At 40.7% G+C, this 12,117-nt stretch overlaps 1 protein-coding gene across 3 annotated transcripts in view; it reads right to left on the reverse strand.

Annotated features, from left to right (window-relative positions):
• MYLK (myosin light chain kinase) overlaps nt 1–12,117 on the reverse strand; it is a 216,398-nt gene that overhangs the window by 93,867 nt on the left and 110,414 nt on the right. The window contains exons 10-12 of one of the 3 annotated variants that reach the window (XM_068139007.1): nt 11,744–11,947; nt 10,333–10,467; nt 5,139–5,291 (exon numbers count right to left, since the gene is read on the reverse strand). In XM_068139007.1, coding sequence (XP_067995108.1) covers nt 5,139–5,291; nt 10,333–10,467; nt 11,744–11,947 — 492 coding nt within the window. Of the gene's footprint in view, nt 1–1,072; nt 1,143–5,138; nt 5,292–10,332; nt 10,468–11,743; nt 11,948–12,117 lie in introns of those variants that run through there. The other 2 variants (XM_068139008.1, XM_068139009.1) reach the window with 2 other exon arrangements.

Genomic DNA, 12,117 nt, shown 5'->3' on the forward strand with positions numbered 1-12,117 from the left:
CAAGACTGCTGTAATAACCATCTGTTTCCTGTCATTCTGGTATATAATAATGGACTGTTCACAGCATTTGATCACTTCACAACTGAGAACATCATCAGATCCGAGGGTAGGGCTTTTTCTTAGTTTTTTTGGTTGGTTTTGGTTTTGTTTTGGTTGGTTGGTTGGTTTTGGGTTGTTTGGTCAGCCTCTCATCTTTGTTTTTAATTTGTTAAGAAATATTAATGCAACTCCTGCCATTTAAATTTTGCTCATTATGCAAACACTCATCCTTCATTTACATCAAAATGTGGTTCCTCTTTTTCTGGAAGTTCTTTATATAAAGAAGTTGAGTTTTGATAACATTGCTTATATTGATGGCACAAATCCTGTATCATTAAAAGCTTCCACACATTTTGCTTTTGTCCTGAATTCTTGGTCTCTAGCCAGCATTGTGTTTGCTACATTTGATCCTAAACTGCTGAAAGAAGGCAATTTTACAAAAAGAGAAGCTTAGTCTTAGAAGGGTTACAGCTCTTAGTGATCCACACAGGGTGCTGGACTAAGAACTTGGGGACACTCTTGAAAGCAGTGGTTGAGCAGAGTTTCTCTGATGCTCATGACAGCTTACCTCTGATGGTTCAATACAATAACAAAACCCCTCTCTTTCACTTAGTGCTCTGAATCCAGTTCTTACATAGCCAAGTGGTTCCACCAGGCTACTGGTCAGGAATGCCTTGTGGACATTTAACAAGACTAGACCAGTATGTTTTGGAAAGTCTTCTAGTCCTTTGTATTTATGTTACACTTGAGACACAGCAAAATGCTTTCAGCTCAATAATGACTTTGAAAAGCTGTCACAAATATTTCATCACTGTAGGCAAGTAAGACATCATACTTTGTTTACCTTATGCAGAATATATATATCCCAGAGAAACAAAGATGTATCCTCTTGATTAAGTCTTCAAAGAGACTGCTTATTGCAGTGATAACCTTCTTTAAAAGATTAATGTCTAAGAAAGGTCATTCTAAGATAGAAAGAAAAACAACCCATGACCTGAAGACAGCATCTCTCATGAGTGGAAAAGACTCCTACCTGCAAGCCTTTCTTCCACATGGTTACATTTTATGGTCCCACACACACCAGATAGAAGAGTGACGGGAACAAACTGAACTGGTTTTCCAGAAAGCATCTCCCTTCACTGCTCTGATAAACTGGTTACAGCAGAGACTCGAACAGGCTTTCAGGTGCCTCTAATCTGCTCGTCCAGTGATCAATGAATGACTACAGTAATCGGATTGTAAGGGCTACAGGCTTCCCAACATAGACACTTATGCTGGGGAGACAGCACTGAACAAAAGTGTGAACAGAAAATGGTGGGGGAGAAAGGGGAGCAGACATGAATTCAGAAAAGTGCACTGCTGGCAGGAAAGGAGAAATGAAGTCAAGAGCCAATGAGCAGGAGTAGCAGTATTTGCTGAATAGTGTTTGCTCACCAAGAGAGGCAGTTAGGACTCTATTCATAAAAGCAGTGTGCATGAAAAAAGTGTCAGCAAAATAGGTGGCTGCAGAGCATTAGAGACCGCAAAAGCACCCTGTCTGCAAGCTTGTGTTGCTGCTATTACTACCCATGCTTCATTCCCTCTCTCTTGAAATCAATAAGTGATGCTGCTGCCTGGTGGGAGGAGGATGGAAAACTCTCAAGGAGCCTGCAGTGGATCAGATATTTGCCATCTGCTGTAGAACTGCGAGAGAGAAGGACATTCTCCTAGCAGACAGCCCTCATGTAAGAAACACTCCAGCCCAATACCATACCTAGAGAAAGATGGAAATAGCAAATAACTGTCTCTTGTAGATGTAGAGCTTCCTGCACACAGTATTAATTTGGTTTGGCACAGGAGTAGATTGAGCCTATCATATGTCCCATCCCTATTTCCACTCTCCTTCCAGCCTGTAATCTTGTATAGTACACCCAGGTATTGATGTGAATGTCAGGTGATTAAATATCCCTCTGACACATCATTTCTGCAGCTGGATCTGACCTATAATTCCTTGTCAGTCATTACTTAACCGACAGAGACAACCACATATCAGAAGGCTTTTTTTCTGGTATAGTGCAGACCTGAAGAACAGTCATTATGCCTGAAAGCTGGCCTGATCTTTCAACTCTACCAGTTATTACCACTAGCTGCCTTGCCTGTATACTCTGATTGCCATAGCTACAGCAGGAAGGTTATGATGTAGTCCCCATCACAGAAACGTGGTGGGACAACTCACATGACTGGAGCATTGTAATTGATGGCTACAGGCTCTTCAGGAGAGACAGGTGAGGGAGAAGGGGTGGAGTGGTGGCCCTGTACATCAGGGAGGCTCTAGATGCCATGGAACTAGAGATTAAGGATGATCAAGTTGAGTGCCTGTGGGTGAGAATTAGAGGAAGGCCAACAAGGCTGACAGGGAAAAAAAAAAAAAAAGAAAATATTCATCTACCCTGATAAAAAACCTGATAAATATTCAACTCCAGTATCTGCAATCACTGTCAGTATATAATCACTGTATACTTCTGGTGACCTGAATGTACCCTGAGAATATTCCTGCTAAGGACCTGCTTCGGTTTTTGCTTTGGTTTGGTTGGTTGGGTTTGTTTGTTTTTTTCAAATGGGATGCCTGGTGTAACTAAAAGATGGTTTGTATACTTATTTTCATATAATAAATAGAATATTAGAATAATATTTTAATAACCCTCATAGTATAGAATAATATTAATTGGGAACACCAACCCATTTGCTTAGCTTGCACATACAATAAGAGAAACAACTCAGGCATGCACATGTTGTTAAAATCTTTTAACAAAAATTGTGCATCAGCCCCAAAGTCTCCCAAATTCTGATTGTCCTGTGTAGAAAAAATTAGGCATAAGTTTAAAGCAAACTGCTGATTTTGGGTAGTTCTTCTCTACCTGTACTTCAGCTGTAAGAAACTGCTGTCATAGGGAAGATGGCTGTCAGGATTCAATTTAGTCTACTTAGTCTTTTACAAGGCTGGAATTAGCTTCACCTTGATTAACTTAGTTTCTCCACAGACTACCTAATGGATCTATCCCAATTTACTCAGCCTTCAGATCACTTAGTAAAGTGATTTGAAGATGCTGTTTTCTTGTCTTAAATAAGCAGAAGAGTGATCAGTTTGAATTTTGCAAGACCACTGCATCCTTTATCCCTCACCCGTATGAAGTATGGGTCATTTTCAACACAGTAGAAACAACTGAGTACCTTCAGTGTTTTCCATACCAAACCAAGGAAGGACTGAGGTTGCTCAGTACTAGGCAGAGTTTATTGTCCTTAATAATAAAGATAGATAACTATAAGTGAATCTGAGACTGATGATGTAGAAGGAATGCTATGGCACGATACGCCTAGCTAGTGATCCAGGGCCCAGAGCAAAGCAATTACAGAAAGTACTGGAAAAAATCCCTGCCATGTGTTTAAGAGGACTTGGAGCAGTAGTCCTTTATGGGTAAAAGCACCTTTAAAATGTTATTTATTACAATGATACCACAATAGGAAATTTCCTTTGACAAAAATAAAACAGATATAAAGGATCTTCTACCACCTCCCTCTGCCACCTTTTCCAGTGTCTCACCACCTTTATAGCGAAGAACTGCTTTCTAACATCTAATCTAAATCAACCCTCCTCTAGCTTGGATCCGTTCCCTGTAGTCCTATCACTACCCAACATCCTAAAAGGTCCCTCACCAGCCTTCTTGTAGGCCCCTTTCAGATAATGGAAGGCAACAATAAGGTCTCCTTGGAGCCTTCTCTTTTCCAGACTGAACAATCCCAACTCTCAGCCTGTCTTCATAGGACAGGTGCTCCAGCCCTCTGACCATCCTCATGGCCCTTCTTTGGACACATTCCAGCATGTCCATATTTTTCATGTAATAGGGGTTCCAGAACTGGACACAATACTACAGGTAGGGTCTCATGAGAGTGGTGTAGCTGGGGAGAATCACCTCCCTCTCCCTGCTGGCCACACTTCTCCTCATGCAGCCCAGGATACGGTTGGGTTTCTGGGCTGCAAGTGTACACTGGCAGCTCACATTGAGCTTCTCATCTACCAGCACCCCCAAGTCCTTTTCTCCAGGGCTGTTCTCAAGCCAGTCACTGCCCAGCCTATATTAGTGCTTGAGATTGCCCCAACCTAGAGGCAGGACCTCACACTTGGTCTTGTTGAATTTCCTGAGGCTGTCATGGGTCCACCTCTCCAGCCTGTCAAAGTCCCTCTGGATGGCCTCCCTTCCCTCCAGCATGTCTGCTGCACCACACAGCTGGGTGTCGTTGGTGAACCTGCTGAGGGTGCACTCAGTGCCACTGTCCGTGTCACCAACAAAGATGCTAAACAAGACTGGTAGATATTAAACCAGTAAAAGTCTAAAGCACAATGGATTAGAAATCCATAGGATCCTGTCATATTATGTCTTCATTGCAATCTCTGGTCTTTTACACTGTGTTTGTTCAGATCCCAGTGCAGAATTATGGCAAATCAGCACTGAGGGCATCAAATCACTGATATTTGCAAAGAGGGTGCTCTCAGGTTGCAGAGACAACAGAGCATCTCTATTGCTTACTACAATGTTCTGGTTCTTTCACTACCCAAATTCTGTCATTTAGTAATATACTGCTCCCAGTTATCACACATATGCCTCTTCAGAATTACCTCTGATAAATCCTGGTAACAGAACAAGAATATTGGCATTTGCTACCATAATTGCAGTGTCTGGCACTATTCTGTGCTCTGCTGCCTCCTTACTGTACAGTCTTTGCCTGATGGGTGATACTGGTGTTACTGTACTCTTTCAGCAGCAGCAGCAGTCCTTTCCTACACTTTCCAAAGCTTAGCCTCCCTGCTGTGTACCACACCAAACCCTTCTTGATAAGGTCAGAGCATTAATACCCTTTTCTGAAACATGCACACTACTTCATATTTCACAAGCCTTAAACACTTAAGTTGCACATACTTCCAAGGGACAGAGAAGGTACTCAGCTGACAACAGCTCAGAAAAAACACAGAACCCACCTACAATCACCTCTTTTAAGGTTTTTTAATAAAAAAGATTGTAGCTGATGTTTTTGCAGTAATTACAGCAGGCTGAGATATTCACCTTTGACTGTGACCTGAGCACTGCAAGATGCCTGTCCTGTGGTGTTTTCAGCCAGACAGGTATAAATACCATCATCTTCTGGTAAGGCATCTTGGACCGTCAGTTTTGCAACTCCATCTTCAAAAGTGGAATGGGCATATTGAATTGGCTGGTCTGCAGGCAGAAAGGGAGAGAATTGTCTTAATAAATCAGCCACAAGTTTCAAAAGCAGTTCTTATTTTCAGTGAGATCTGTATGCCTAATGCCAACCAGTATATTAAAGTGCAGAGCAAAATCCCACACTGGTGCACAACCACTGCTCTCTAGTGACTGCAAACAGCAGCAGCCCAAGAACAAAGCAGAATATTGGTTGTCAGGCTGATTTTGCCATTAGGTTTGCTGGCTGCTACCTTGAGTAGCAGCAAGAGGAAAAACGTTCTCTCTGCATGTTGAATATATTCTATTTCAGGTGGGTAAGACAAAAAATGTCCTCTGTGTTTTCTTCAGACATTGTCTCCATCTTGTACATTTCCTGAAACTAGATATTACTGCTATTGTCTAGATGTTCAAAATCTGCCCTCCATCAAGTACTTTGTAGTGGAAGACATTCCAAGAGACAGCAAAACCTGTGATGGAGCAAAGAGGCTAATTTACACATGGAGTCAATCTGCACTGCAGTATAGTCTGGTAAAAGACAACTGTAGTCTTATCTGTTGTGTCCTGACTATTAAGGAAATGAATATTAAGAGACAGTTTCTTTGAATCAGTTTCTTAAATGTTAGTGTAGACTGGTTAAAGTTGCCTTGCCATTGTTTCAGGAACTGTCATCAAGCTCAACCTTCTTTCTGAAATGCTTCTGCAATCTGTTTTCCCAATATTAAATAGTTTCCACTACTGACTCATCATTGGTTGCCTTCCCAGTGTATGCAATGCTTAAGAGGGCCTGATATGTGTGTATAAACATCATTCTGGTAAAAGAAATTAGGGTCATCTAAGAGAAAATGGTGAAACTACAGAGAAATTTTGCTGGACTGAATCAGTCCCTTGGGAAATTGTGGTCAAAATACAGATTTTGTTGCTAAAGTAATTTTAAAGGTGTAGAACAAAGGCTCTGGTGTTTCTAAAAAGCTGTTCTGCACTATGAGCAGAATAAATTAAATGATGGGATGGATTTTTCGCTCATCTCTGATTTTCTACACTAGCAAATTCAGAAGGCAGTCATTACTTATGCACTATCTGCATACAAAGTTTAATTCTGAAAAACAAGCATGTACCAAAATGAGCATGATCCAGTACTTACACATATTATAAAATGTGGTGGATTATCTTGTTCCTTTATATATCTTATGAACCATCTGTTTGTTACGTTAGCAAATTTCCTATGACTTGAAAAACTGTGGTGAATGTTTAATCATTTGCCCAGAAGACACCCATGAGAGAATAAAATCTCCCCATCTTCTCTCCTCTTTCACTCATTTAGATACAGGCAGTTTCAGCTGTTACATCCAATCACATATTTTTGCACATGGGAATAACATTACATTGTAATATGTAGATGTAGAGCTGAAGCCCAAGCAAACAAAGCTTTCAGTAAGAGGGCATGGGGCACTGGTCTGCCTGCCCAATCTGACTGTAGAATACCTAAAGTGATAGGGATCTTGTCTGTGATTCTGATGCTGAAACTACTAATGAAGCCTGATGATGCTGTGATAATTGTAGCAGAAATACACTCAGGATAACAGCTCTATCATGAAAAACAGAACAATGCCTTTTTATTCTGTCATAAATAAGCAAATGAATAGGATAATTGTTCCATGTGGAAAAAGAAAACACATTCTCCTTTACTGTGCTCTCAGATTTTGTCAGGGCTTCCTCTTTTTCACTCCAGCTCCCAAAAAACCTGTGGCTATTTTTCAGCACTATTTGCAGAATAGTGAATTCACTTACAGAATAGCCTTTTCATCATATCCCAGGAAACAAACACAAGTATATCAGACCTGAGGAATAACTTACAACATGATTCTAAGTTATGTCCATTGCACTATTTTGATCTAATAAAAACAACTCTCCCAGGAGTGAAATGTTCCCTTCTCCAGAGGCAGAACAGTTAAATCTCCGTGACAGCTTGGCAGCAGGAACAATAACAAAAAATACCTTTCTGCTGGCATGTTATACCAGAAGAAAGGAAATTTTCCCCTGGCCTATTTATTAAAAGCTTTCAGGATGGATCAGAAAGCTATCCCATAACCAAGCACTACTCAGAGAATTGCTATGCTAAAGGCATGGTCACCCTGTTTTTAAATGCAGGTTAGAGAGGTGCAGCTCAAGCTTGGGGAAAAAACCACAAAAACAAAACCGAGAAACACACAGAAAGTAATACAAAAAGGAAGATATTTAAAATGCAATCATATGGGCCATATTCCTGCAATTTAAAATGAAGGTACCCAAAAAAAGTATTTAAAGATCCTAGAGTAAGATGGAGTCACATGTCACTGAGGCCAGAACACAAGTTTCTTTCCAGGGAATTTGCTGATAAATCAGTGAAAATTCAGAAATTAAATTAAAATAAAGGGCAGAGTGAGAGCAGCAGGACAAAACAATTGTCTTGAAAAAGTTGGGAAATAAAAAACTTCTAAAGCATTAAAATAGGGGAAAAGCATAAGAAGGAAAGTGAAGATGTTAGAACTGCAAAGAAGAGTAAGAGTTTGAATAAAATCCGGAGTTCAGTCGGGTTGTTCTTATTCGTGCAGTCTCTATGAACACAGAAAAACTGCTTGTCCTCACGGATGCTAAGAAGTAATTATAGCAAATGCACAGCATACATCATCTATTTTTTGTCTTGGTTGGCTTGAGAGTTCAGTCTATGTAGTGGCTTGGAAAACATTTTAAACTTGTATGTAGTCGCAGCTGGTAAAAATGCTCAGCATCTAAAGTGGTACTTGTGTGCAACATTGGATAAGAAGTTATTACAAACCTTTTAGCTGTCAGGGGCTGTGAATTCCATGGAGATCATGGGAAGGCAGATCGGCCACGATAAAGCCATCAAGGGCTGGCCAGCCTAGGAGTGGAACTTCTGCTGTTTCCCTATTTTTCATTTGTTTCTCAAAGCAGTTTTCTGTTCATGTTTCTTATAATTTGGTCTTTGCATTCATTATTTCACCAAGAGATATAGAATCCCCCCCCCCCCCCCACTAATCTTTAAAAAAGAACACCCAAAACTAATTTGAGTTTGTTATCATTGTCATGCTTGCAAAGTAAGTTGCATTTGATATTTTCTTGTCAGCTTTCCATATCCTGTCCTATATGAGTTTATTTCTATGGTGCTCTGCAAAGGGCTATGTTATGAACAGCAGTGTGCTTCTATTACTCAGACTCATCATTGCCTTTTGATTTAAGAGCAGATTTAATGAACTGGATTTCATTTACAGCACCCTAATGGTTTGAAATCCAGATATTTGAAGAAAACCTATTTGCTTTTGAAACTCCTTGTAATATTGATCCAATTGCAGTTAGAAATTTGGATGCAATATAAACATGGTTACACCTGAACAGGGACAGATTCATCTGAGATTAGTGAGAATAGAGGTCACTGCAGAACAAAACATCTTGAAAAAAGTCAGGGAAGCACAGTGCATACTGGAGGCTTACAGAAACATGTTGCTTATTGATCTTTATGCTGTATTTTTCAGGAGACAATGGTTTTCTGGTTGGCAAAGGAGAACATGGATACATCAGTGGAGACACTGTATCTTTACCTGATGAAATGTAACACAGAAAGTAGTCTGAGACAGGACGCTCTGTACGTGAGCAGAGGGTGCCCTTTAAACATGAAGATGAAATAACTGACCCTATGGGTTGGAGTTGCTCCTTCTGTGCTATGAGACTCAGTTCTTGCACAATAAACAGTAACTCTGCTCACATCTGCAAAGGAGGAACTGCAGAATAGCCTTCAGACAGAGATACAAATTATTTCCAATGGGAGAGTGACAGAGCCTTTACTCACATGTTTCAATGTTGTAAATAAAGCAATGGCCTTTCTATTCTAGACATGGAGTTATTGGGAAGGGGAACAGATCCAGGCTGTGGGAACATACCAATCTCAAGGTCAGGGTTCATTTGCCCTGCCACCTTTTTCAGTTATCCCATTTGCTCTGAATAGCTAAAGAAAAACACAGATCATGTGCAAATAGTTAATTTTAAAACAATCCTGGAGGAAACATCTTCATGGCAAAGTATGCTATTCTGTGCCTTTTAATCACACACACAAATAGACAGCCTGGGACAGCTGCAAAAAAATCAATTGTGTTTCAAGAGTAAGAGAGGTGATCAAGGGTTAAGCTGAATAAATCTGTCTAGGTATGGCTCTAAATGCAAAGAGCAATTAGTCCAAGTGTGTGGTCCCTGGATCTCTGAAATAAACTGGAACTTAAACAAAATGCTAATGTTTGCTTCCAACTCCAATATCAAGAGGGGAGTGTTAAGGAAACTTGCACGATCAGTTGTGCAATCAGGGCATGGCAAAAGATTAGATAGTCTGATAAAAAAAAAAAAAAAAACAACAAAAAAACAGTTTTACTTTTTTTTTTTTTTTCCCCTTTTCTTTTTCCCCCTTCCCAGGCAAGAGTTAGAGTCTCAATAAATGTATTCCCATTAGAGAAGCAACCAGAAAAGCTGTGATTTTAAGATCTTGGGGACATAGCTGCTAATATGAACTATGACCTGCCCAGCTGATGGAAGGAAGGGTGGAATCAGGCATGGGTTTCCTGCCTGACACAGAGTGATACACTGGACTTGACTTACTACTGACTTACTTAGAATTTATAATCCCTGCAGGATGGTGATGCTAGCCCGTTGCTCCCAGAGCAGAGGCTAGTGCCAAAGAGTAACACAAGGCTCCGCATAGAGTAGCCACGCAGGCTTTGTTGCAGGCTGGTGCAAAGCTGTTGAACAAAACCCAGGAAGCCCATGTGCCTACGCTCTAGTCACCAGAGTCCCCTGCTGGACATACCGGAAAACTGCGGTAAGACAGAAAACGAGAAAAACACGCCTTGTGTCTATCATGTGCGTACAAACGGATTTTCTTTAAATATGGTACGACGGTGACTCAGAGAGCTTAGTGCAGTATTCACAGCCTTGCTGTGTAACGACCAGAGTGGCCTTTGAACTGTGGATGTGAATGCGTGCATGCAGAGATTGCAGAGCACCGATTCCTTACCATTGAGAAGCCATGTGATCTGAGGCACAGGTACGCCTCCTACACAGCACTGCAGCACAAAGTCTTGCCCTTCACTCACAGTGCATCCCTTCAAGACACTGGAAAAGCATGGAGCAACCTCTTGAACTTTAGACCCTTTAAAACCAAAATGAAAACAGTTCCTTTAACCCAAATTGAAAAAAAAAAAAAGACTACTTAGTGACTTTTTCTAGATATGCTTAGGTGACAGCTGGGCTAACAGAGTAAACAAGAGAAGGGGGGGAGAAAGGAAAGGAGAAGGAGCGGGGGGAGGAAGAGCGGGAGGGGGAGGGGAAGGGGGAGAGGAAGGGGAAGAGGGGAAAGGGAAAGGGAAAGGGAAAGGGAAAGGGAAAGGGAAAGGGAAAGGGAAAGGGAAAGGGAAAGGGAAAGGGAAAGGGAAAGGGAAAGGGAAAGGGAAAGGGAAAGGGAAAGGGAAAGGGAAAGGATCAGAACCATGGTGAAATATTTTACTGGTAAATAGAAATAACTTTGAGCAATGGACTGGTATAAAGAAGAGTTCTACAATCTACAAGGTGGGCATTGTAGGACTCTATCTCAGGCAGCAGTTTTCTATGCCAGAATCGACCATTTGTATCCAATCACTTGAAGTGTATGAGATGTATTACCAGAGGGCTAAGGACAAAGAACAAACTGTCTTCTACCAGTCTCTCTCCCAAATCTCCCCTGGCTGGCTTAAGGATGCAGTTTACAAGTTTACAGAAAGAGACTATCTTGGATATCCTTGTTTAACCTCAGGCACAGCAAATAGAGAAATGTTACATAAACTTTATCATAGCTCCAGGATAAAACCTAAAACCAGGTGAAAAGATTAGAACTGAGGACAGGACTTGTTAGGAGGCCAAGAATTTTTTTTCAACCAGGCCAGTAAGTCAGTACCTTCAGCCTCAAAATAATTTGTCACTGGAAGGTATACTTGAGTTTAACAGAAGGCAATTCTCATTCCTTCCCCTTTCCTCTTATTTGCTTTGCTACACAGGATTGGTTTGTGCTCATAAGACATTTTAGATATGCAGTGACTGATACAAATGCTAAGTGATGCCAAAATAACTAAATGCAGAGCAACAATAATCAAATCTTTGGCAACCAGTATTCAATACAAGCATTAATAGAAAACCTCAGTGGAAAGTACTTTTGTGCAAAACATTCAATGAGATGGTTTTGGCTACACAAACAACAAACCCAAAACGTCAGAAGGGAAACTGATGCAGAAGGTGGTTTCCAGCTATCCCACACTACATTATTCACAAACTTAGAAATCAGAATTAACCTCTGTTGAGAAACTGTAATCAAAATTTTGTAGTTACCACTCTCTGACAGCTTAGGGAAGTGTAGCCAGAGTTTTCACAGTGCAGGTAGGAGCGTAAGAACTTACTTCTGACAGTCAACAACCAGCTGGTGGAGGTCTGGCCTCTGGGGTTAAAAGCTGTACAGCTGTAAGATCCACTGTCCCCCAAGCAGGCCTTCTTTAACCATAGGCAATGAGTTCCATCTTCTTCATATATATGGACATCCTCTCCAACTTTAATACGTTCACCCTCTTTGAACCACTCCACATCTGGTTTTGGTTTCCCTGAAACTAGACAATCAGGTATTTGAATTTTTGTGAACAGGTATTCCCCTCAATGTAATCCCATTAGGTGTAATTTACACATATATAATTATAGAAACCTTAATGAGCAAGTAATACACAAAACTATCTTCAAAAAGATGGTTTGATAATTCTGGTCATCCAAAATGTCTTGGCCA

Source organism: Melanerpes formicivorus, unplaced genomic scaffold, assembly GCF_026170545.1.
Source record: "Melanerpes formicivorus ecotype bairdi unplaced genomic scaffold, bMelFor1.0.p_v2 SCAF_5, whole genome shotgun sequence".
Classification (NCBI taxonomy): Eukaryota; Metazoa; Chordata; class Aves; order Piciformes; family Picidae; genus Melanerpes; species Melanerpes formicivorus.